This window comes from Protopterus annectens, chromosome 9.part0, assembly GCF_019279795.1.
Source record: "Protopterus annectens isolate FY-2018-M chromosome 9.part0, PAN1.0, whole genome shotgun sequence".
NCBI lineage: Eukaryota > Metazoa > Chordata > Ceratodontiformes > Protopteridae > Protopterus > Protopterus annectens.
In genome coordinates, this window is record NC_056743.1 from 1333611316 (window position 1) to 1333638003 (window position 26688).

A 26688-nucleotide genomic window follows, 5' to 3' on the forward strand; every position below is an offset into this window, starting at 1 on the left:
CCGACTCCTGAGATATCAATTTCGATTTTCAGAACCGAAGTCTTCAAAAAAGCTAAGTACCCCATTGGGGAAACTTTTTCTTGCCTCAGACCGATGTCAGTAAAAGTTAATAATTGTACTGCTTGTGGGAAGCAAATACCTCATAAGGATTTTCATTCTTGCTGTATCCCATGCCTAGGCCCACTAGTTGTCGGTTTTGTGCTAGATTTAACAAACGCACTATTAAATGTCTGTTTGATTTTGCTCACCATTACTTTGGCCGAAGATTTAATTATACCATGCCGTCGGAACAACCGATGACTGGAATGCACAAAAAAACGCAGAGAAAAGGATAAGGGCAGGCATCCGAGGTCCAAAACTGACGACAAAGCCTCTTCTAGGCCAGTCGCCAGTTCTCAGTGAGGCACTTTCGTAGCCCCTGACACCCGCTACCTCAGAGCCACAGACCGCTACCGACTCCCACGTGGAGGTGCCTAGGTCTCTGGATACTCAAGGTGTTGGGCCTACGGAGACTAACCCTTCAGATGGGTCCGGAGCCGCTGAGCAGGCATCGGCTTCTGAGGGTGTTTTCAGACCTTCACAACTTACCATTAAAACAACAGCCAAGTCTAAAACTCCTTTAAAGACAAAGAAGCAAGTACAGCAGTCACCTGGACAGGCCTCCATGCCTAAAAAACAGATGCTCAAAATGGCCGAAGACTTAATTACTCTGATCAGGGGTTCCCATCCCCCTCCTGATAAAAGGCCTAGGCAGGATACAGACTATGATTCCTCTGACCAGGTTTCTATATATTCTGATTCCTCTTCAGACCAGGGATACTCTTTACCCCCCTATGAGGACTCTGATGCTGAAGAATTAATTCCTTCAGCCTCTCCTGAGGATTATTCTTTTGGGGAAACTTTACATACAATGAGGGAGTATTTCCTTTGGGAGGGCCAGGATTACTCAGAATCCAAGAAAAGGCTCAGAGACTTTCTTTTATTGCCCCAGCACAGGCCCCTTGCTATTCTGCCAGTGTTGGATATTGTGGATTATGTGTTCTCTGAATCCAGTTTAAATCCGGATTCTTTACCCCCTGCTCCAGTCAAGCCAGACAGGTACTAGAGAGTCCCCGACTCTCACAAATTTCTTTATAAAAACCCTGTTGCTGACCCAGAAATTATTTCCCTGGGTCCCAAAGGGGTAAAGGCTTCCATGGCAAAAAATCCAGTTCCCTCTGACAGGGATTCTAGAGCATTAGACAGATGGGGGAAGAAGGTTTACACTTCTGCAACTTTAGCAGTGAGGGCTTTAAATTGCCAGTTTCACATGCTTAAATACCAGCAATATTTACTGTCTCAGTTAAAACAGAAAATGAGTACAAGTACAGAACATCCTGACTATAAGGAAATGCATGATTTATTGCATGCAGCAGAACAAGTGGGAAAACATACTTTGCAATGTAGTTTTGATTCATTAGAGGCTTCTTGTAGAGCAGCAGTTACAGGATCTGTGATTCGAAGGCATGCTTGGTTAAAAGAACAAAGTTTACCAGATCATGTTAAGGCAAAATTATTGGATGCTCCTTTACAGCAAGATATTTTATTTGGTGTTAAGGCAGAGGAGGTATTAAAAAAAATGGAGGATAAGGCAAAATCTATGCAAACAGTGAAGGATTTCTTACAGGTACAGCCACCTCGATTTAGCAGAAATTGGCCTACAAATAATTGGTCCTTTCCAGTGTCAGACAGGCCACAAAGAGGCAGATACAGACGCCCAAGAGGCAGATCTCAGCCCCAAGGCTCTTACAGACCACGACAGTGGGGTGCTTCAACCCCAAAAGGAGGTAAAGACAAGTCACAACCTTACAGGAAACTGTCCCAATGACTTCCCCCTTCCAATGCCAAGCTCTTCCCTTTTGTCAGCTCCCTTAGGTGGAAAACTAGCACTTTTTTCACAAAATTGGCAAGCAATCACCCAAGACAAATGGGTTCTGAATATTGTGTCTCAAGGTTACAGGTTCCACTTTCACACTTTACCAAGGCTAAAAGGAATGCCAGACCTGCCACAAAATCAGTGGGTAGAGGCACAAAAGCAAATTAGAGCCCTCATGGACATGAGAGCTATTCAACAAGTGCCACAGCAGGAACAAGGATTTTACTCAAGACTTTTTCTGGTCCCCAGAAAGGACAAAGCCTGCAGACCCATATTAGACCTTTCTGGATATACCGAAATTCAAAATGTTGACATTACAGCAGCTACTTCCCATGTTGGGCAAGAAGGCTTGGCTTGTTACTTTGGACCTCAAAGAGGCATACCTGCATGTCCCTATCAGACAAAATTGCAGAAGATACCTCAGATGCATAGCTGGTTCAATGCACTGCCAGTTCTCTGCACTGCCCTTTGGCTTATCTACTGCGCCCAGGGTCTTCACAAAGTGCCTGGCACCAGTAATTGCATTTTGCAGACAAAAAGGAATTCAAATATATCCATACCTGGATGACTGCCTGATTCAAGCAGAGAGCAAGGACATTCTCCTAAAGCATCTGTAAAAAGTTTGCTAATTTGCTTGGGGTACACAGTAAACGAAAAGAAGTCAAAACTAGTGCCCTCACAAGAGATAATATTCCTGGGTGCTAGCTTAAATACAACGGCCCAGATGGCTTATCTCACGCCAGACAAAAAAGGACAACTGACTCAGTATTTTCAATTGATTGCAACAAAGTCCCAACTCCCTGCAAGAAAAATTCTGCAGGCCTTGGGATTCATGGCATCCTGCATACTACTAATTCCATATGCCAGACTGCATATGAGGAAATTACAATGGTACCTAAAACGTGTTTGGACTCAACACTCTCACAGCTTGGAAACAGTAATACCACTAATTCCCTGCCTACAACAGGATTTTCAATGGTGGGCACAGGCATGTCACCTCAACAAGGTCAGCCTTTCACTCTACCCACAGCCAGGCAGACTTTAACAACAGATGCTTCAGATTACTCCTGGGGCGCACACATGGCAGGAAAATGTATTCAGGGCAAGTGGACCACAGACCAAATGCATCTCCACATCAATCAAAAAGAGATGTTGGCTGTACAAAATGCCCTAACAGCTTTCAAGGACCTTCTGCATCCAGGACAATTATTATTAAAGACAGACAACCCCACAGTTATGTGGTACATAAACAATCAAGGGGGCAGTCATTCTTACCCCCTATGCAGATAAGCCGTGACCTTGTGGAACACAGCTCTAACTTATCAAGTTCATCTGCAAGCACAATTCCTGCCAGGAAAGAAAAATACTTTGGCAGATGACTTGAGCAGAAACATCATGGATCCTCACGAGTGGAAATTAAATCCACAAGTCTTCAGCATGATAACACAAAAATGGGGATGCCCGGACATGGATCTTTTTGCCTCCCCACTGAATTGCCAACTACAAAAATTCTGCACAAGGGCTTATCACACACAAGCATGGGAAGTGGATGCTCTTTCGTTCAGTTGGAAAAGCCTAAAAGTTTATTCCTTCCCACCACTGCCTCTCCTTTCAAAGGTACTCCTAAAAGCCAGACAAGAAAATCCACAGATGATCCTGATTGTACCAGACTGGCCACACCAACATTGGTACCCAATCTTAAAGAACTTAGCTCAAGGCCCACCTTGGATTTTGCCTCAAATTCCACACCTACTGACTCAACAAAACAATCAGATTCTGCACAGTCAGCTCAAAACCTGGCTGCATGGCAGATTCATTAGCCAAACAGACAGCATCTCTCTCTAAAGCTGTTATGGATGTCATTTTGGAGGCCAGGAGGCCTAGCACCAGGAAATCTTATTCAGAAAAGTGGAAGAGATTCTGTGCCTGGAACCAGGCTCAAAGCCTTGACCCTCTTGTCCCAAACATTCCTCAGATACTACAATACCTAACTGAGATGCTGGACAAAGGACTATCCTTCTCATCCATTAAGATCCACGCCTCTGCCAGCTCGGCTCATTACAACACAGAGCCTCCTATTTTCTCTCATCCATTGCTAAAGCAGTACCTCAGAGGGGCTAAAAACATAAGACCACCCCGGAGAGCACCAACACCTACTTGGGACCTCAATTTTGTCTTGGAAATACTCACTTTACCTCCTTTTGAGCCAGCCAATTCAGCAGAATTAAAATATGTATCATGGAAAACTGCTCTGCTTCTGGCAGTAACCTCAGTACGAAGGGTCTCAGAACTACAGGCACTAATGGCAGTGGAGCCTTTCATCATTTTTCGCCAAGACAGGGTTTCTTGAAGAACAAACCCTTCTTTTATGCCTAAGGTAGTATCCAGTGTGGCTCTTAACCAAACTATTCACTTGCTAACCTTTTATCCAAATCCCCAGAATAAAGGGACTTCTACACTCCTTGGACATACACAGACAATTATGTTCCTACTTGGACAAAACAAAAACTTTCAGAAAAATTGAACAATTGTTTGTATCATATGCTGCAGGATCACAGGGAAAGGCTATTTCAAAGCAGACCATTTCAAAGTGGATAGGACACTGTATCTGGTTCTGCTACACACAGCATGGGAAGCCTGTACCTAGTAACATTAGACCACATTCCACCAGGGCAACTGCCACTTCTACTGCCTACCTTAGAGGAGTACCTACCAAAGACATTTTGGAAGCTGCAACTTGGAGTTCAGTGCACACCTTTACCAAGCATTACCACTTGCCTCTTTATTCTAGATCCAGAGCTGGCTTTGCCACTGCAGTGCTGCAGGGCCTCATAGCCACACCAAACCTTCTATAGAACCAGCCACCCTGACTCAGCTTTGGGATTCAACCCAAGTGTAATGACTGCAGCAGTGAAACACGATGAACATAGTACAGTTTTGTACCTACCATAAATGTAGATGTTAGAGTGTCTTCACTGCTGCAGTCCTGGTTATCCACCCGCCATCCCCTCTTTCTTACCTGGGTCATATCTATACCTTTCTACACTATACTACCTATGTGGTGTATTTGCTGGTTACTGAAGGTTTTGTTTTTACCTTATTGTATGTTTCATTAGCAATATGTATTGCCTACCTTTTTGGGGGCACCTGACATTTGGGGCAAGAAAAACTGAAGAAAATGGCATCGGCTGCATCTTGTATACCCCTGACACAATGACATCAGGGAAGAAGCGACAGCAACCGATGCTGGACCAAGACTTTGGAACTCTGGCCAACTGCGGGACCACCTGACGGCAAGATAACCCAAGTGTAATGACTGCAGCGGTGAAGACACTCTAACATCTACATTTATGGTAGGTACAAAACTGTACTTTTTGTAATGCAAGAAGCATTAGCAATAAAGTGTTTTTAATGGAAAAGTTGCTGGGTTCACAAGGTTGATTGTGAAACATGCAGAGGTAAAAAATCACGTAGACCACCATGCTGAAAGTCATAAAACCATGAAACTTTAATAAAACAATGAAATTACAGTAGGACAAGTGCTTTCTGGTATTCCCTTCATCAGGTCCATGAAACTAAATCAAACAAGGCTGTATATATTAACCAATCCACATTAAGCCCTCCTCCATTTTAAAATTGTTTTCCTAGGTAAAACAAAATAGGGAGACGGGCTTAATGCTGATTGGTTAATTGTTTGAATATCTGTATAGCCTTGTTTGATTTAGTTTCATGGACCTGATGAAGGGATTACCCAAAAGTGCTTGTCCTACTGTGATTTTATTGTTTTATTAAAGTTTCATTGTTTTATGACTTTCAGCGTGGTGGTCTGCGTGATTTTTTACCTCTGCATTTTGTTCCTGTGTCACTGTAGATATGTAATCTTTTTGGGCCTTTTTATTCTTCATGTTTGTGAAACATGGTTAAAGAATATTGATTAGAAAACTAGTCCTGTCAGAATATTTTTTTCTGTAACCGACATTGTGACAGTCAAGTGGAGGTGTTACAGGCATTAGAGATTGAGACCCATGGTTCTTAGATCTTTGGTAACACCAGTACTGAACATTGTGCAACTGTGACAGTAAAGACAACCCTGGAACAGATTACAATTTAGTGTGTGTAGACCACCAAGGTTAAGTACTGATGACCTACAGGAATTTGTACATTTTGTGCATGAAACTCTAGGGGGAAAATGATTATAGTTGGTGACTTGAATTTACCAGAGACGTACTGGAATAATATTGATTCTACAGCATTATTAAGAAAATTATTTTAAAAACTATGCTCAGAAGCAACAATTGTTTTTGTTTGCAATATCCAACAGTTCTTGCAAACTGTAAAGAAACCTACCAGGAAACAAAACATCCTGGATATTGTTTTGTTTTCATCAGATGCTTATTTAATGTCAGATTTGTTTTTTACCACATTTGATGTGCAATGATTACGAGGTTATGAATTTTAGGGTACTGCTAGATAATTCTGAAAAATTGTATTGAACTGTAAACCAGTGCAGACAGGGTTAATAACAGACTAAATGGAAGCAAAACAGTCCCTCTGTAAAACTAATTTGAGTGATGTGCTCATTAGAAAGATGGCCAAAGGAATGTGGCAAGTTTTGAAAAGTATACTTGTTTGAATGCAAAAAATCGAGAAAATGTCTAACATTATGATCCAGCGCACAAGGTCAGGAGAATATATTGCCTTGAGAACAAGATACTTAATTAAGATGGAAGATTAACAGTACAGGAAATGGAAACATGGTAAAACTGTAACTTTGAAATATGAAATAGACTGGGCACACAAATCGGTCATGAAGAAAATTTGTATAAATATATTGAGCATAATTAGAAACCAAATTATATATGTATAAAATGCTGTGGGAGTGAAAACCTACAAAATTATAAACCATGTATAGGTTGCAAAATGTATTCTTAAACATGACAGTTTGCAGCTATTTTACAAAAGGTTATGAAAAATTGTTTGGTTGTACAAAGTGGGAGGAAATGTGTGCTAGTAACTTCAGATATGGAAATTAAATTAGATTATGTTGAAAAAGTACTATGTTAACTGGACCCAAGCAGAGCTCAGGGGGGAGGTGGAATTAGTAATAATGACCTCTAAACACTTTCTCGTTAACTTGCAGTACAGTACCATTGCATCCATTATTTACTAGGTCATTTAAGTATAGAGAACAACTTCAAGATTAAAAACATGCATTGTTAAACTCATCTATAATTTTAATGGGAATTGGAGAAACACTGAGTTCTGTAAACCCATATGTCTACTTTCTTGTAGAAAAATAATGGGGAAGGTTATTTTAAACAAATTGTTAGTACTGGAAAAGTTGGGACAAGAAACCATATGTCAGCATGGATATCATTGAAAATATGTCTAAGTAATTGTAACATGATGATATCCTTCCATATCACTGTTGCAGTATTCTTCACCTAAGGGATCTCCTGACAAAAATAGTCCAACATCCAGCCAGTATACCAAAGCCTTCAGCTCTTGTAGGTGCCATATGTCACATGTATTTTCCCCATGCAAGACATAGGGCATAAAGGTGGCGTGTGGACGCAGTCACTCAGAACCTCTTTGCTGCCAGTCCAAACCCCATTATCATACTTCTGTTTGAATCCCCTTCTGCTGTGTTGGCTCCCAAATCATTTTTCAGATAAGTGCCCCATTGGTGTTTCTTCTCTTTACTATCATTTGGTATTGTGTTCATGTCATCCAGAAAGGAAAAATGTCTGTGTGGGAGACAGATTCTCCTTAAAGACCATCATGATCAGTGTCTTTTTTGTGAGTGCTCCCCACGATCATACACAGTGCTCTGTCTGCCAGACTTTTGTGCCCAAGACCCTCTGTAGTTGCCTATATTCCCTATCCATGTGTCTTGAGAGGCAACAACTTAAGTTGTTGGTTCAGGGTGCTGTGGTGGAATCTTCCTGTCCTGTGGGCCAGCCTTCTGCCAAGAAGGCCAAAAATACTAGGCCTGATCTAGCTGCTGTCTCTCTAAGGCCCTGAAGACCGTCTTGCTTTGGATTCTTCTGCCATGACTCAGTAGGAGGCTGTCATGGATCTGAGTTCTTGGAAGCTTTTCCAATGTCTGCACCTTATGGGAGGGGAAGCTTGTCTGATATCTAAGGGACTGTGGGGGATTCCTCAGATTTTAGTGAGGAGGGAAATTCATACCACCATTATGGAGGCATGTCAAGGTCTGACCCTCCAATGGTTTTCCAGGTGAACATCCCACAGAAAAAGAAACTAAAAGCTTTGCTTATTTCACCTGTTAAGGATCCCCAGCATGAATGGTAGAATTTCAGTCAGGGTTTATTTAATGCTTTAATGGCCTTGATGCCTTCTCAAGGGGTGTCTGTTCCTGCCCCCTCCTTTGGTTTTTCCACTCCTTTTAAGATGCCTAAAGAACTGGATTCATCGGATGAGGATATGGATTCTGGGGAAGAATCCCTGACTTATTTTTCCCAAATTCCTTCCCCTCTGACTGTTTGGAGGAAGAGGATTCTTTGAGTACAGAGTCCCTATTGGAAGAGTTGTCCCTACTGCCCGCATTAAAGTGAGACAGTTCCCAGGTCTCCAATATTCAAAAGTGATACTATGAGCTTCTTCAAATGGAACTCTCCTAAACCTTCAGCCATCCCTCTTGCTTTTTCTACTCTGTTGGATACTTTTTCTGCAGCTTTTGTAGCCTCTGACTCTCAGCCTCCTGCCCCTAAGAAACCTGATAGGTTCTGTAAGGTGCCTGAGGACTACAAATTTCTAAGTGCCCTTCTACTATCAGTTTCTTCAGACAAGCCATCTAAGTTTTTGCCATCTACTAAGCTCCTTTGCTCTAATAAGGACATCCAAGCTATGGAAAGGTTGGGCAAAAAAGTTTATACTGCTGCCACCTTGTCCTTTAGGGACATTAAGTACCAGACTCATATGACCAGGTATGTTTTGACCCTCCTTCCTCAAGTTTCTAAGGTGGTAACTGATCTTCCTGGTTCTGAAGGGAACGCCTATGCCCCTTTTCCTCATTTGGGTCCACTTCTCAAGTTGCTCGTCATGCACTAAAATGCAACCATGATGCAGCTGATGCCTCTTCCAAAGCTGCTGCCTTTGGTTCAGTGCTGAGCTGTTATTCCTGGCTACGTCTTCAGACCTTATCTGATATCAAAGCCAAGATTGTGGATGCGCCTCTGGAATACCAAAGTCTTTTTAGGACTGTTCCTGCTGCTGCTGATTTGTTTAAATATCTCCAGGAAAAGGGTAAGGCTTTCCAGGAACTTAAGCGTATTTTTGTTTCCCTTCTTCCTAAGTTTCAGAGGAGCTATCCTTCCAAGTCTGATTTTTTTCATAGACAGACTCACCTTCCCCATCCTCTGGGTAAGAAGGGTTATAGACATGTTCTTCCTGCGAAGTCTACTCTGACTCCTTCCTCCCAGATGCCTTCTTTCCAGTTTAAGCTTGGTACTGTTTGACTTTCCCTTCCCCTTGGCTAGGTCCCCTTATCTTTTTGCCTCTCCTTGTCTCTTCCAAATTGGCCTTGTATCACCTCACATTCTGCATCTATATCACATCTTCTAACTTTTATTTTATCAAATAACTAATTATTAAATCCTAATTGTAGAACTCCCTATTCAACAAATGATCGAATGAATTGAAATTCATTGAATTGTTTTAGTTGGCCATCCTGAAAAAATTGTGTGATTAACATGCCACCTGGTCACGATTTACCTATTATCTCACTGTAGTGTGATCTTGGAGTTGGTATATTTAATTTGCAGGTGGTGTAGATGCGTAGCACCCCACCCTGCAAAAAACAGTTTACCTTTCGTGGTGTTGGCCAACTAAAATATTTCAATGAATTCCAATTTGATGTTTAGGGCATTCACTGAATAGGGAGTTCGATAATTAGGATTCGATGATTATTTGATAAAATAAAAGTTCAATGATGTGATATAGACCCCAGATTCTTGGGTTCTGTCAGTTATTCATCAGGGATATTTCATTGTTTGGAAATCCCTTCGTCCCTCCTCAGGCATTCCTCAACAGTTTCTTCATTTCCCAAAGGTTCTGCAGTCTCTTTTGGATCAAGGAACCACTCGGCCCATCCTTCCCACCCAGGGTGGGGAAAGGGTTTTATCCCAGGATGTTTCTGGTTCCACAGAAGGTGGGTACATGGATACTAGTTCTGTATCTTTCCCTACTCATCACTTTTCTTAAGATCCATTCTTTTCAGATGTTGTCCCTTCAGACAGTTTCCTCTTATGCTTACCCACACCTTTTTGGTATCTCTGGATTTCGAGGATGCATACCTTTACATCCCCATTCATCCTGTATTTCAGGAAATATGTTTCTCTGTTTCTTCCTTGCATTTCAGTTCTCTGCTTTGCCCTTTGCTCTTTCTAGTGGCCCAGGGGTATTCATCAAATGCCCCACTCCTGTCATTTGCTTTTTGCAGGCTTCAAGACATTCAGATTTCTCCCTTTGTAGACATCATCTGTTTATTCAAGCTCCTGCTCCCAGCAGTTTGCAGAATCTCCATTTTACCACTTGTCTTCTACACAGGCTGGGGTTCACCATAAACCTCCAGAAATCAATTCTGACACCTTCCAAAAATCATGTTTTCCTCTGATGCAGGCTTCAGACCATTCCCATGCTGACTTCCCTTCCTGCCCCCAAGGTTCTGGGTTTCTAGTCTTTTCTTGTGCACTCTGTCACAGCTAGGGAATTTCTCAGGGTTCTAGTATTCATGGTCTTCACCATTCCTATGCTCCCTCTCGCCAGGTTCCATATGAGGAAATTTCAATGGTATCTCAAATTGGTGTGGTTGAAGCAGTACCACCCTCAGAAGTTCCCGGTTTCTTTTCTTCCCTGTCAAGATCGAGCTCCAGTGGAATCAACTCTCTCTCTCAATCCAGGGCTTCCTTTTCATCCTCTATTTTCCACTCAGGAGTTTTTCACAAACACCTCAGACATGAGTGGGGCGTCTCTTGTGACCCCCTCCATCAGAGGTTGGATTATATCCGTATGAAAGAGATCAGGGCTCTGCTTTTGGCTCTGCAAACTTTTCATTCCTTGTTCTATCTCTAGCCCTTCAAAAGCTTCACTGACAACACAACAGTGATGCGTTATGTCAACAAACAGTGGGGGCACGAGGTTCTACCTCCTTTGTAAACTGGCTGTTCAGGTTTGAGATCTTGCCTTCCAATATCAAGTGACTCTTCAGGCAGTTTACATTTCTTCAGAGCAGTCTAGTGGCAGACTCTGAGTTCCAGAACACAAGCTCACAAATGATTGCTTCACTGAGATGTGTTCCTAGACATTGTCAGTTGGTAGGGTATTCCTCTGGTAGATCTTTACCTGCCCTCTGAACAGACAACTGCCTCTGTTCTGTTCCAGAGTTCAAAGTCCTCTGACTTGGAAAGTGGACACCCTGCCTTCCTCTGAAGGGGATGTTTCTGTACGCTTTTCACCCCTTCCTCTGTTACCACAAATTCTAAACAAGATCGGACAGGACTTTCCCATAATCTTGCTGATGACTCCTTTTTGGTCTAGACAGCATTGGCTCTCCCTTTTCTCTCACTTGGGCAGGGGCAGTTAACATAAGTTACCTCACCGGGTGGATTTTCTCACACAAAGCAAGGGATCTCTTGTCCATCCCACCCTGTCCACACTTCAGCTGACGCTGTAGGTGGTATGGTTTTGATCCTTTTTAGACACGTCTTTTCCAAGGACCTGCTTCAGGTTTTGCAGGAGGCCAAAAAATCTTGTATGTCCAAATGGAAAAGATTTTCTGTCTGGTGGCTCTCTTGCCATCTGGATCCCCTTTCTGTGAAGGTTCCTCTGGTTCTCTCATTTGTGTGATCTGCTTCATGCTGGGTTGGCATATTCTTCAGTTAAAGCTCACCTGTCATCAGTCTCTGTTCGTCTGCCCTTGACCATTAGGTTTGAGGTCAAACAACTCCTTAAAGGCATCTTTCATATCAGGCCCCCCAAGAAGCCTATTCCACTTTCTTGAGACCTCAATTTTGTAATTAGAAAAACTGACTCAGGCTCCTTTGGATCCTGCTTCTTTAGCTTTCCTACAGTATTGTACTTGGAAGACTCTTCTCTTTCTTCTGCCAAGAAAGTGTCAGAACCTCAGATTCTCATGGCTATTCCTCCTCCTTTAGGTTTTCATAGAGACAAGGGTGTCTGTTCACACTAATCCTCCTTTTTATGTCCAAGGTGGTTGATGAATTGTCCCTTAACCAGTCTATTCACCTTCCTTCCTTTTTTCTCTTCTCTGCAGCCTGCCAGCGTGAAGGTTCTTCACAGTTTGGATTTGCATAGACAGCTCAGATATTATTTAAAACTTAAGTTATTTGCATATCTGGGCAGTTTTTTTTTTCATCCTAGGAATTTGGGTTTGGTAGTTTCTAAGGCCATTTCCCCATGTTATTCTTGTCATGGTAAGTGTCTTTCCTCATTTGTAAAGGCACATTCTGCTAGGACAGTTGCCTCCTCTGGTTCTGTCCTTGGCTGCTAGTTGGTCTTCTGTTCATACTTTCACTAAATATTGCAAGTTGGATGTACAGAGCAGGATGTTCTAGGGTTATCCTGCATGGGTTTGTGGAGGGCTCCTCTGTGCCTCCTTTGTCCATTGCTTCTTGTTGAATGCTTGTATTCTCCCTTAGGTGAACAATACTGCAACAGTGATATAGAAGGACATAGGACAGCTGTGCAAAATTTTAACACAGCAGTAGATGTCCTTTTCACTGTTGTAGTATTTGGACCCTCCCTTCTTTCCTGCTTCTTGCCCCCTGTGTTCTAGGTGCCCTTTTACCGAGAGGCCCTTTTCCTTTTTTCCTTGATCTTTCCTTCTGGATGCACATGTTCGTCTTGATCCCTGGGGGTGTTCTGATCCTCCTGTTTGCTTTTTCAGTTCTGAGTGATTGCGTCGGTATGTCTTGTGTGGGGAGCACATGTCTGATGTGTGGTGCCTGTAAGAGCTGAAGGCTTTGGTATACTGCAACAGTGTAAAGGTCATCTACTGTTAAGGTAAGATTTTATACAACTGTACTTTCTGTAATATAATAGGGGTTCCCTGCATTTGATGGAACATCCATTTGTTTGTCAAATGCAGAGGCTTGATTTAATGTCAACAGCATGAATGGCCAAATGATAAATACATTAAAGTATGGAATGCAAGTATAAATAAGTGTGATTGGGGGAGTGAGAGAGTGTTTGTGTGTCTGCATGCATGTCTGTGAATGTCTGAGTTAGGGTTGAGGATGACTGAAGGATGGGTGTTGTGTGTTTGTGTGCGAGTTTGTGATTTTAGGGTAAGGGTTAGATTAAGGGATATATGTAGGGTTTGTGTGCCTGAATGTCTTATGTAGTGACAATGTTACAGGAAGGTTTTAATGACTTTAGGTTTATGGGTGGGGGAAGGGGCAGGGTTAGGGTTAGCATCCATTATTAAAGTGGTGCAAGGGGCAGACTTAGTTTGTGTTCTGCATTCAATGTATGGTGGTTCGGTCATTCACAGTACACCCAATAACATTTATGCAACCCTATCTTCAGCGTTTGATAGTGTCATACATAAAATACTGATCAGTAAATTAGAGCAACTAGGCATTAATGTAACTTTAAGGTGGATAGCTGTATAGCTTAGGACATGGTAAGTATTATATAAGAATTGGACAAGTGCAATTCTAGGTTAGTCAGGGTGTCCTGCTGGGTTCTGTCCTGGGCCCATACATATTTCAGCTGCATCTTTGTGATGTATCTATTTTATCTGATGTATTCTACAGTCTATATGCAGATAACTTCAAAATGGTAAAACTAGCTTCTTGCAAAGTCGCATTTCATATGTCATGATTGTTTTACAGTCTCCAATTTATTTACTAATTTGACAGTGTTTCTGGTCTCATTCCTGATCATTTCCATCTCCCAACAGTAGTCTGTGTTTCAAATCCAAAGTACTTCTGATTCTTTTTCTGTTGCTTAAGCATTTTTGCTTTGGAACGATGGAAAAGGTTTCACTGGCTAAGCCTCTGTATAAGCTTTGTTAGAAGAATGAGAAGCAGAGTCCCGTTCTACTTGCTTAGTCTTTGTTGGCTAAACTTTATTTCCTCCTTAACCTCTTCTGTATCCAAAAATGTTTTTGATAATTAAGAAAAAAATATTGTGAAGACAGTTTGATGCAGAGCAAGTTTAACTTCACACATGCCTCTCAACAATCCCTTATTGTGGGGCTAACCATGTTTCTCTTCTGCCTAGTATACAGTGAATAGTCATTTTCTTGTAAATGTGCTGTTGTCTCCAACGTTTAATGCTTTTCCTTACTGTCACAGTTTTGTCAGGAGCATCTCTTTCTTTTGGTATGATTGCATATTTACTAATTAATAGAAGTCCAATAGCAGTGTGCCCTTTAAGTAAAGAAATCCTGCTGTGGAAAGCCATTCCATTGGCATATTTGTATTTTCATAAAATTAATAGTCTGTACCTTCCAGAGTCTCTGGTACAGCAGAGCTCATGATTTCTTCTAACTGTGCTATTTTTTTAACTGCTTTTCTTGAGAAGACAAATTCTCAGCCAGCCTTTTGTTCATTTTAACATCTGAGTTTGTTTTTACAGTTTTATTAGCTTATTTAAATAGCTAGTTAATGCCTCTTATAATTTTCTGGCTTTTTTGGGACTGTGTATTCTTTCAGCAGTTCATTTATTTTAAGCATCTCTTTGTGCATTTGATTTATTTTTCCTCTGAATTACTGAAAGCTGTTTCGTGTACCAAAACTGAAACATGAACTGCTTTTTTGTTGAATACCTACAATATTCATTCCAGGTAGAGTTTTCTCCTCCCATTTACCGGTTACTTTTCTGTTTCCCAAATTTCTTCTTTGTTGGCAACTAAAAAATGCAATTACAGGCCACTAGCTGATTTTTTCCTCAATTTGATAACTTTAGTGCCTTTTTTCACAGTTGCAGTTTTCAGAATGGGATAGCTGTAATCAACTGTTGATCAGTGTGCCGCCATTTTGAAAATCCCACCATACAAGTTTAATGTTAATTCATTGTTACCTTCTGCCTGAAGAGTAGAAGCATAAGTACTGTCTTTACTGTGCATAAAGTACTGTTTTATGAAAGTAGCTTACAATTCATCCTTTTTGTGACAGGATGAAAGCCAGTCTTCGTGAATGTCTGAACAGCTTCTGCATGTGCAAAACTGATGGCTGAAAGACATTTTTTTCAGAATTGTCACTTTCAGAAGTATGTTGTTAAATATGAACATGTTTTTTATTAATCATGTCCACATTATTTGCTAACTCAGTAAACTGCTGTGGTTTATGAGCTCCAATGTCTCATGAGTAAACTACTACTCAACCCCACCAAGACTAAGACCAAACTATGCTTTTTGGAACTCCAGAGAAATTCACCAAGCACTCTACCTTAAATTCCTAGGACTATGGCTTGATCAGTTATTAAGCTTCCACTTCCATGTCAACAAATTGAGAGCCAAAATAAACATCTTCCTGTTATGGGCCAAAAAAATTTCCCTTTTTTCTATCCCAATGAGCCAGAGCAGCTACTGGAAAAGGAGTTCTCCTTTCTCAGCTTGAATATGGGCTCCCGATTTTTGCTTCTGCCTCCAAGAAAAACTTTGCTACATTCCAGGCATCTCTAACAGTATCTGCTGATTTATTACATACTCGCCTTTCTGTGAGCATCACTGTATCACTCTAGAAAAATCTGAATGGCTGCCCATAAAACAAAGATCTAACCTAAAACAAAGATCTAACCTACCTTTAGGATCCTGACTCTAACTACTCCAACCCCACATATTTACTCCCCAAAATACTCATATGACCTGAGACACTACTCGCAAGCCACACCAACTCTCATTAAACCTAGAACCAAACTCCACAGCACTGCCCATTCTTTCTCTTCTTAAGCAACTACTGTTTGGCAACCTCTCCCCATTAACATTAAGGAAATTTACACATTTCAAATTTGGAATGCAAAAGTATTTCTTCATCCAAGCCAAATTCTCCCACTTCAACACAGGGCGTCTCACATAACCCATCTCCTTTCTGAGTCTCTTATCCTCTCAATATTAACTGAAGATTGACCCACTTTAGAAACTAATGTACGTATTGTACATTACATTCTCCTTGATCCATGGCTGAGCCTGAAATTGGTCACTACTAATCAGTGCACTACCCCAGTAAACAAGTATAAATAAATAAAATAATTTAAAGCTTCTGCAGTTTCCCTTTCTTACTCCCTTTTGCCCCCTTTCCAGCTTGGTCAGGGGTTTCTCTTAGTGCATCCCAATTGGCATGTGCTCACTTCCACAAGTTTCAGTGACTGATGCCTGTGAATGCTTCGCTTGGTGAGCTTTCATCCTCAGCCCTTTTACACTGCAGTGCTGCATCACCCAGCCAATGACAGTAGTCTGTATTGAGACAGACTTAACTGCCTCCCCTGGGATTAGCAAACCTGTGTTAGCTGTTTGCTCCCACCATTCTCAGATGGCTTCGGTGCCCTGCCCTGTCAGTCTTTCTAAGTGGCACATAGGGCTTTAGCCTTATGGACCATAATGCCTGCTTTAATGTGAAGAAATGTGCATTGCAGTGTTTGGTAATTATTTTTATTTGAAGGATTCTTGCTTGTAATTAGTACAATCAAATAGTAGATGCTTTATATTCCTGCCCATTAGCACTATGCAGCTTAGTTCCTGCTATTAGTGTAATAAACCAATTCACACCTTGCAAAATGTAGTAGGTATTAAAAATGTTTGTAAATTGACTTTTTTTACACTTCAGGCTGGTCATTTAAACTTTGAAGATGTCATAATGCTTAGTTTTAGAATTGAATAGATCTGCATTAATTTAATTTTGTATATATGGGGTGCAACCAATTTGTTTTTTTCTTTAGTGTTTTCAAGTTTTCCCTGAGGTTAATGATGTTATATGTGGCTATTAATGAGGAGAATGTGAAGAATGGATTGCTTGTTTTCAACACATTATCAATTGTGTGATTTTCTTTCCAGGTAATTTGCAAGCTCCTCTTGGCTATGATAAGTTCAGTTATTCTTGGCGCAGTAAAAAAGGAACTAAATTCCATCAGTCCCTTGGTAAACACTACTCGGAGGGCTACGGACAGGGAGATGTGCTTGGATTTTTTCTGCATCTCCCTGATGAGACTGAGACAGCGAAAACATTGCCAGATACTTATAAAGATAAGGTAATGTTAATTGTTTTAATACTTATTGCAATTTTTTTTTGAAGGGGTAGAATCTTGTTTACTGGTTTTATTTTCCAGTAATTTGATCATTTAGTTTTCACTTTCCAGTGCCAAGATTATTTTTTTTTTGTTACTTTCTTCAATTAATAGATGGGGTCTTACTTGGTGGGAAGATTGATGTTATTCCTCCTCCTACTTAAATTAGTCCGTTTTTTTTCCTGCTTTCAGGGGCACTTATTTCCACACCAGTTGATGTTTTGCACTGGGCAATGACTTATTTTTATTTGTGTTTATAGTCTGTTCTTAAGAAGGTCTTGCTTGTCCCCTTGGATAGCCATCCTTTTTGCAACTAACACAGTTCAAAACTTGATCCTGGATTCAAAGATGGCTGCCATTCTGTGAACACTGCAAATCTACAGCTCTTCATATATCCTGAGGAAAATCTAACCCTGAAGCTATACTACGAGCTATTTAACAACAATCTTTTGATAAGTTAAATCTACTCCATTCAAATATCTTGTGAGAGGTGAACGAACCTGGGGAAATCAAAGATCTTAACAGGATTAGATCTGATTGACTGACTCTGAAGAGTGTGTCAAACAAAAGAACTGTCTGAACAACAATCTTGGCCTATTTACTATCAAGCTACAGTAAAGGGCAGTACTGATTTATAATGTCAAAACAAGATAAAAGTATGGATACAACAACAAAAACTAAATTGTCAGAACTTCAATCACCAGAAAAAGATTTAACTTCGAAAAGGCAGAAATCACTAAACAGGAACTTTCAAAATCAGGGAATAAAATAAACCAGACCAGCCTGGCGAACATGGAAGATATCAAAACTGCTTTGTTACCCATTCAAGAAGCTTTGGAAGAGCTATCTAATCAGGTACAGTCTTTTGGCATTTCATGTAGTCAAATTCTCGAAAGAATGGACAAATCTGAAGCTAGAATATCTGATAATGAAGATAAAATAACATTGCTGCCTAAAAAAGCTGATACTCATGATTTGGACATACATGCTATGCAAGCTAAAATCCTGGATCTGGAGGCGAGATCCAGGAGAAATAATATAATTATCAGAGGGATACCTGAGAATATTCAATATAATTTAATTCCATCCATTACACAAATATTTACAATACTGTTTAATGACTCTGACACAGCTAAACAAATAATGGAGAGCGCCGATAGAGCTTTGAGAGAAGCGCAGGCATCAAATATATCAAGACCAGTGTATGCCAAAATTCGTAATTACCAAGATGTAAATAAAATAATATTAACTGTTAAAAAGAACGGAGGTTACAGTATGTGGAACAATAAAGTTTCTTTGTCTCAGGATTTGCCTCTTCAAATAAGACAAGCTAGGCAAGCATTATCTTCATACTGCAAGTTTCTTATTGAAAAACAGATTAAATCGATGGCTGTAAATATTCTGTTTCCACAAAAAAAGAAGCAAAATCTACCTTTTTGAAGATATTTAAGTCTTTGCCTGCTTCAGAGGGTTAACCTGGCTCTCCATTGAGACTGCTACAATACCAGAGGTCGGATCTGTTTTTTGCTCTAACTCGAGGCTTCTTAATCCTTTGTTTTAGGTTTTAGTGTTCCAGGCCTCTTCTTAATCTGATAAGAACTTGTTTTGTAGCTCCTGATCGTTCGCGAGGCATCTCCGAGTTTTTATGGCTCCCACAAACTCTATTTTCTCATGAAGAAACAGGAAATGCTTCTGTTGCTGTTCAGGGTCCGGTTTTGATGTGGCGCATCCGGAAGTCCGCTTGTTTAAAGGGTCCCCCGTTGCGAACTCGAAGGCAGGTTTCCAGGCTTGGAAAGCTGAAAAACTGTGTTTAAAGAAGAAAATTGTAAATACTGTATTATTAAAACTTGTTCAGATTATAAGCACATAGAAAACATTTAACTGACTCATAGTACATATTTAATTTACTCAGGTATACAATTGTTTTAGGTAATGGTGTGGTTCTTTAACAGTGTTGTGTCTAACAGAATATATACTAGAAAACCTCACCCCTAACACACACATGTTTTTATAAATCAGTTTATCTATTTTGTAGTTGTCAGTTACATGTTTTTGATGTTAAAAATGGAAAGGATCTCAAAAAGTTTGATTTCTAGTCAAAACAAACATATCATTATAAAAGAATATCAATAGAAGCTCATAGGAATTTATAATAATACAGGACTAGGTTTATTGTAGTATGATGTTCACATGCAGATAGTGGGTAGACAGGCTTGCAAACAAAATACAAGGCTTCAATTTTTTGATACATTTTGGTTAGATAGGATTGTAAAAGGAAAAGTAAACAGTGTCAGGATTCTGCAAGTGTACCAATAAAGTAAGATGTAAAACTTCTTTTTAGAATATGGATCACCTTAGTAAATGGGGATTATATAAATCGGGGCATCTTTTATTACTAGAAATATTTCACTGCATGCTGAAGTTCTAAAAATAACTCAATGTACTACAATCCAACACTGCTGTTGTGCACTAATACTGCAAGTAAAAAAAAAAAAAAACAAAGGTGAGGTGCTCTAGCAGTGTTGGGCTTCGCTGGATGATTTCTTTTTCTGTAATATTTACTAAATAATGATACCTGAATAAAAGGTGTTTTCAGTTGTTGGGATAGCTGATTATCAGAGGTTTTAGTAACATTTATTGAATAATGTAAGTTGAACAAAAGGTGTAGATCTAGCGGGTTTTACATCATTAAAGGCCAATAGAACAACTAAATAGGCGTTTTTGTAGTAATTGTTGATTAGATGTACGATGACCTATCAGCTGCTGGCAATACGCCCTAACGTACGCAGAAGCATCTGCGAGGTGCTGCTCTGTTGGATAACCAATATTGTAAGAGTTTGACAAGTTATCAGGCTAATTTTAAATTAGGTTATTAATACATACAAGATAGAATGACGGTTTAGGCATATAAGCTGGCTTACCAAATTTTGGTATAGAAATGGTTTATATACAATTAACTACTATACTGGAATTACTGATAACTATGGTTGCTATATTATTTAGTTGTCATGCAACTATATAATTACGATAGGTGATAAAGGGAAGTTCCAGCCCTCAATTTATTTATAGATATTAGTGGTCTCAGATTAAATCTGGAATAGGTAACGTAGGATTTTAATATGACACTGACGTGGTTATTTATTTTTTCTTTGTTTTTCTCATAAGTGTTACTCTAAATTATAGATTGTCTAGAAGTTAATTACTGTAATTCATAACACTGCTTAGTGTCTCATATTTGATTTCATGAGGTTTAAATATTGACTTTTATATATTCTTAAGCTATGTTTCTTATATATTACATAAACTTATCAGTTTTATTACTTCCAGAATATTCTTAGTGAGACGCAACAAATTATTAACATTCGATAGATATTTGAAATTTATTGGAGAGGAATGACAAGACTAATATATGTCAAGACCGTTTTCCTTGACATATATATCTAAACTGATAGAACAAGAGATGTAGATGTTTAGCAGTGTTTAATAGGGAATGTATAGGTTAGGCTTTGTAGATTTAGTTGTACTAGACATAGGTTTTTTGCATGATATAGATGTTATATATTTTAATCTAAAGAACATATATTCAGTAATGTTATTAATCCGTACAATGTTTAACAGTGTGAAAAAATTATGTATGTCCTCGTCCAGGGGTTTAGTGGGTAGGCACCGGTGTGGGACGGGATTTCAAGAATGCTTCCAGAGAATATACCTTTTGAAATTATATTTGAATGTATCATGGTTTGTCCAACTTAAAGTACATTTAATTAATTTAAAGATCGTACTATGTGGGAAATAGACTCATGGAATATGAAAGGGCTCCAGAACTTGAAAAAAAGGAAATTGTTTCTTCATTTATTTTTGCAAGCTAGGGCATGTTTTATCTTACTTCAAGAAACTCATTTGACTAATGATCAGTGGGCAGTTATTAAGGAAAAGAAATGGATCAGAGAGGTTATAGCCTCGGAAGGTAAAACTAATAGTGCAGGGGTTGTGATAGTTATAAAAAAACAATACCATGAAAAAATTATACACTCTAAAATAGATAGAGGGAAGATGGTGCTACGTGATTCTTTCATCCAATCTTTGACAAACATATTTTACTTAATATATATGCACCATGTAACAATCAACAGTTTTTATAGCATCACTTTATTCCATTTTAAATCCATATAGTAATTATTACATAATCATAGGAGGGGACTGGAATGCGTATCATGATCCTAAATTGGATAAATCAAGTACACATAGGCCATTCAGTAATCAAGCAGTAATAGCTTTAAGTGAACTTAAAGTTGACTTTAAATTATATGATGCTTTTAAATACGCAAACAGTTTAATACGAATATCTTTACATTCTATTCAACTTGTCACAAAATGTGGTCTAGAATAGATTTTTTCTTCATCTCAGAAATACTAATTAATTTAGATCCTTGTGTCTCTGTACAAGCTCGTTACTTATCAGATCATTCTAAAATTACTTTAAATTTTAATAAAAGACCTTAAAAATAGCTTACCGCACAGAGGGTACAATTGGACCCTAAATCCAAATTTATTAAATAAAGAAGATATAATTCAGGAAACTCAAGCTGTTCTTGATCTTCTATTAGCTAGTTTATCCAAACACCAACATTTACCCGATGTTGAATGGGCGACAACCAAAGCACAAATAAGAGGGATCTTTCTTCAAAAAGCTGCCTATTATAAAATAATACAAACTAGAGATCTACAAAGACTGGAAACTAAAATTAAGACATTATATCAGGATTTAATTAGGAAATATAACCAACAAACAGAAAAAGAACTATTAAAATGTCAAAAGGAGCTCTTTTTGATCCAAAATAGTAGGTTGTCGTTCCATGAACATAAATTGTTGGTAAGATATGCTAACCATATTCAAACGCCATCAAGGGCATTAGCTAGAATCATTAATCAATCGAAAATACCTTCTCAAATCCCTGAAATACAGTTCAAAAATAATAGATATACAAAATCTGAAGATATTATGAGTATCTTTGAAGTGATATATTCCCAAATCTATGGTGATCAACAGGAATCTCTCACAAGTAGGACTAATAATGATTTTTTGCGAAAAATTATTTTTCCGAAAATAAATAACTCCAAAATAGACTTAATTAAGCCAATTTCCTCTGGGGAAATAATGGATACAATTAAAAAGTTGAAATCTCATAAAGCACCAGGACCGGATGGTTTGACTGCAGAGTTTTATAAAACGTTTTGTGGTAGCTTTGGCAAAACACATCCACATATATTTAATTATATAATTAACAATAAAATTAATGACCCTCACTTTAATGCATCCAGAACAATTCTTATACCTAAAGAAAATACAGATCTTCAAAATCCGGATAACTATAGGCCTATCTCTCTTTTAAATATTGATATGAAAATTCTGACATCTATTTTAGCTAATAGATTGAAGAAGGTAATAGATTTAATAATATCTAATGAACAAGCCGGATTTATATAAATGCCAGACAAACTACTGATAATACTTCATCACTCCATACATTAATCTCTTATGCATGTCAAAAAATATTAATGTTTATGCTCTCATTATTGATGCACAAAAAGCATTTGATAGTTGAAATTTTTGTTTGTTTTACCATATTTTAATATACCTCAAGAATTTATTTTAACATTACAAATATTATACAATAACCCTTGTACAACTTTATATATCAATAAAAATTTTTCTAAAAGGATACAAATTAAAAACAGAACTCGTCAGGGCTGTCCTTTATCTCCTATATTATTTAATCTATATTTAGAACCACTATTTTTTACATATTAAACAAAATATATACCACAATGCTCCAATAATTTATGGTACTAAAATATCTATGGCTGCTTTTGCTGCTGATCTCAACATTTATTGTACAACTCCAGTTTCAGATACTAAAAAAATATTAAAAGCAGTGGATGATTTTGCAGGGATATCCAACTACAAGATAACCCTTAAAAACAACTTATTTCCTTTAAAAATGCCAAAACCCTTTTCTCTTTTACCACTGATAGGACAAGTTAAATCTGAGGATAAAATAAAATATTTGGGTGTTGTCTTTTCCACAGATAAGAGATTTCTATGTGAATAATGTTAAGTTACTTTGGGATCATATATTGTCTGACTTAAAAAGATGGAATAATCTGAAATTACCAACAATGGCAAAGGTTTCAATTATTAAAATGAATGTGATACCCAGAATTTTGTACATCTTTAGGGACACTCAGGTGTTGATCCCTAAGAAATTTTTCAAACAAATTCATACAGAATCAGCTAAATTTATATGGGAACCTAGGAAAACTAGATTATCATATGATAAATTGATGACTCCGAAAAACAAAGGAGGCCTAGATTTACCTAATTTTGAAATATACTATTTAATAATAAATTCTAATAGAATTTTAAGAATAGCTAACTATGAGATATCTAGTAGTAAATGATCACCTAAATGGGTGGTTATGAATCGTAAACCTGTTGTAAGTTTGAGTATTAATTCTAAAGCTTTATCTTTTTTAAGTAAAGATACCTTTAAATTATTTCCTTTAATGGTGCATATTGGAGTATACATAATTTTAATACAAAATCTTTTCCAATCATTAAACCTCTTGCAACATATGATGATTTTTCAACCCTTTCATAAGAACCCGAATTTGAAAATCAGTAATCAATTAATAGATCTTAAAAAATATCCACTTATAGTTAATTTAACTTTATTTGATATGTACCCATATCTTAATCTTTCAATTCATGATATATTACAGGGGATGAATCTCCCTAAATCCTACTTAATAATACTGAGACAATTAAAGGATCTTTCCTTAAATTACTTCAGAGACTTCAGAATCAATGAAGAAACTTTAACTAATTGTTCAAATTTATGGTTAACTTTTGGAGAGGATACCAAATTTATAACTTCTACAAGTGAACTGATAAAAGATCTGAAATACCAAAATCAAATACTCATGTCAAAATATTGGAAAGAAAAAATACCATTGATAGAAGAAAATAAAATATTAAAAGCAATTAACAATAAAATCAATTTCTCTTCAAAAGTTAATATTTACCCAATTGATGATATTTAATAATGCCTACTACACATGTCTTAGCTTGCATAAATTTAACTCTAAAAACTCGCCTAAATGTCCATACTGTAAGGATCAAACGGTGGACCTCTTACACATGTTCTGGAGCTGTAAATGTATATATAAACTTTGGAACTCCTTAAAAATTCTTCAACTACAAAAGATGGGTTAACATTCTAAACTTTCTTGGGAATTTATGATTTTACATATCCCTCCTAATAACTTGGATAGAACCCAAATGATTATACTTATAAATATTTTCTTATTAATGAAACTTTATATAGCTACAAATTGGCTGAATCCATCTCAAACTTCATGGGAAAACTTCAAAAGTTTAGCGATGAAACATATTTTAGCACACAAACTATTAATTGAGGATAATAGAAGAAATATAAATAATCCGAAAGTATGGGAACAAATCTTCAACATTATACTGGCTTAATGTACCGAATCCAGTTTAACCCCTGGACATACATACTTAATTTGAAAGTTAGTAATAACAATCCATTATAATATTAGATCTTTTGATTCTAGTTGTCAGATGTTCCTTTCTTCTCTTTATTGATTTTGTTTAACTGATGGAAGCATTCATGTAAATAGTGTACATGTATTGTAGTATGGGTGTTAGAAGCTTTATTTGGGTATTATTTGTTTTTCTTTTTGGTTTAATATTGTATGAACAATTGGTAAAACAATAAAGATTTATTATTGAAAAAAAAAAAAAAAACTTGATCCTAATGTGCATAGCTGGAGAGATCCTGTACTCTTTGCCCAAAGCAACCAAACAATCCTTGTTTTGCTTGCCCACTAGGTTAAATTGTCTTTATTTTTGGGAGTATGTGACGTGTTGCCATAATTCAGTCATTCAACACAGCTACCCAAAGTTGCAAAAGGAGAAGCACCTTGCCTGCACTTGCTACTCAGGGATCAATGGGGGGGGGGGGTAACTTGTGCAGCTCCAGGTCTTTGCTGGCACGTCAAAAAGGACTGCAGATTTTGGAGACAGTGATGACATCCTGTTTGGATACAAGTCTATCTCTGAGATTGCCTCCTTGTGTCTGTGCATTATAACCTTGCCCTGAACTAGACAGTTATAGGCACATATTCCCACTTGGGAGTGACATTTTTTGTTTGTTTATGTTGATCAGGACATAATGGGCAACAATGAGGATGCTTTTTTTTAGGTCTAATGCCAGAGATTCACTGTTCACAATCTGTTTGTGGAATAGTTTTATAGTTTGATGTCTGTTGGAATTTGTCCTCACTGGTGCAAGAGTGTGCACCTTTTAGAAGGATCATTGCCTGTTGCCACCTCCAGGACCATTGTTGGCCAGTGTAGTCCCCACATGACAGTAGGAGTGCCCTTGTGCTCCAGTATTCTGCCACCTCCACCTTTCACACTGTTGCCTCCACATGTTCGCCTTGCACAAGCAAGCCCAAATCTAAGCTGAGGAGTCGAATGCACTGGCGGTCCTCCTTCCCCATGCAGATGGGGATAATTAAGCCTCCCAATCCAGAAATTCTCCACAAAGTAACTCCGTTGAAGAAACTTTAAGGTACATAATGCCCACCATGAACTTACTTTTAGCCTTTATTGCTGTTCCCTACCCCTAAGTATTTTGTTTATTTTAGCAGGTGGATGAACTGGACTACTGAGATATTACGGTCATGACATAATTACATAGAATGAAAGTCTGCCATCAGTATGAAACAATTATTTACAGCTAAGCAAAAAAATAATTATATACAGTAATGTTTAGTTAACATAAATGTACTAAAACGAGTATAAGGAAAAGCAATTGACATACCTATATACACACACAAAATGCATTGAACTACTTAATGACATTGCTAGAGGGACTTCTGTCCTGTAGATAAAAACAGTCAATAAGTTAGCTGCAAATTCAATGCATCTATGCTTTGCTTGCTGCTGTGCATGCACTTTAAGCTGCTTGGTGAAGGAGGTAAGGGAATGGACTGCAAGGCTGTTTGGGAGTGAGTTCCTGATAGGCAGGCCCATGTGGTAGAAAGCTGAGTCAGTACAGACAAGTGAATAGAGTAGAATGTTGAATATTACTGCAGTAGAGTTAAAATACCAGTGACCTGAAGCATTGTTTGGTGCAAATGAGTCAATGTGAGACCTTACCCTAGTCCCTATGATAGTTAAATGAATATCAGTGGAAGCAGGAGCTTACAGTTATTCCAACCCCCCCCCCCCCAATCTGTGGCGCCTAGCATTAAAGATGCCATACTAGAAGCCTGAAGAACCAAAACAAATTCTCTTGAATGCTTAAGCATTCCAAGGCACAGGACACAAACATGAAAAAAAGACCAGGAAAGCAACATCCAAAGGATTTATTTGAAACACCAGCAAAAATATTACAAGTCAAAGCTTT

General features: G+C 38.3%; 1 protein-coding gene across 1 annotated transcript in view; it reads left to right on the forward strand.

The window, feature by feature from the left end:
• ASH2L (ASH2 like, histone lysine methyltransferase complex subunit) overlaps window positions 1–26688 on the forward strand; it is a 658852-nt gene that overhangs the window by 472753 nt on the left and 159411 nt on the right. Inside the window, exon 11 of the mRNA XM_044082241.1 lies at window positions 16959–17152. Within this exon, the coding sequence (XP_043938176.1) occupies window positions 16959–17152 (194 nt within the window). The remainder of the gene's footprint in view (window positions 1–16958; window positions 17153–26688) is intronic.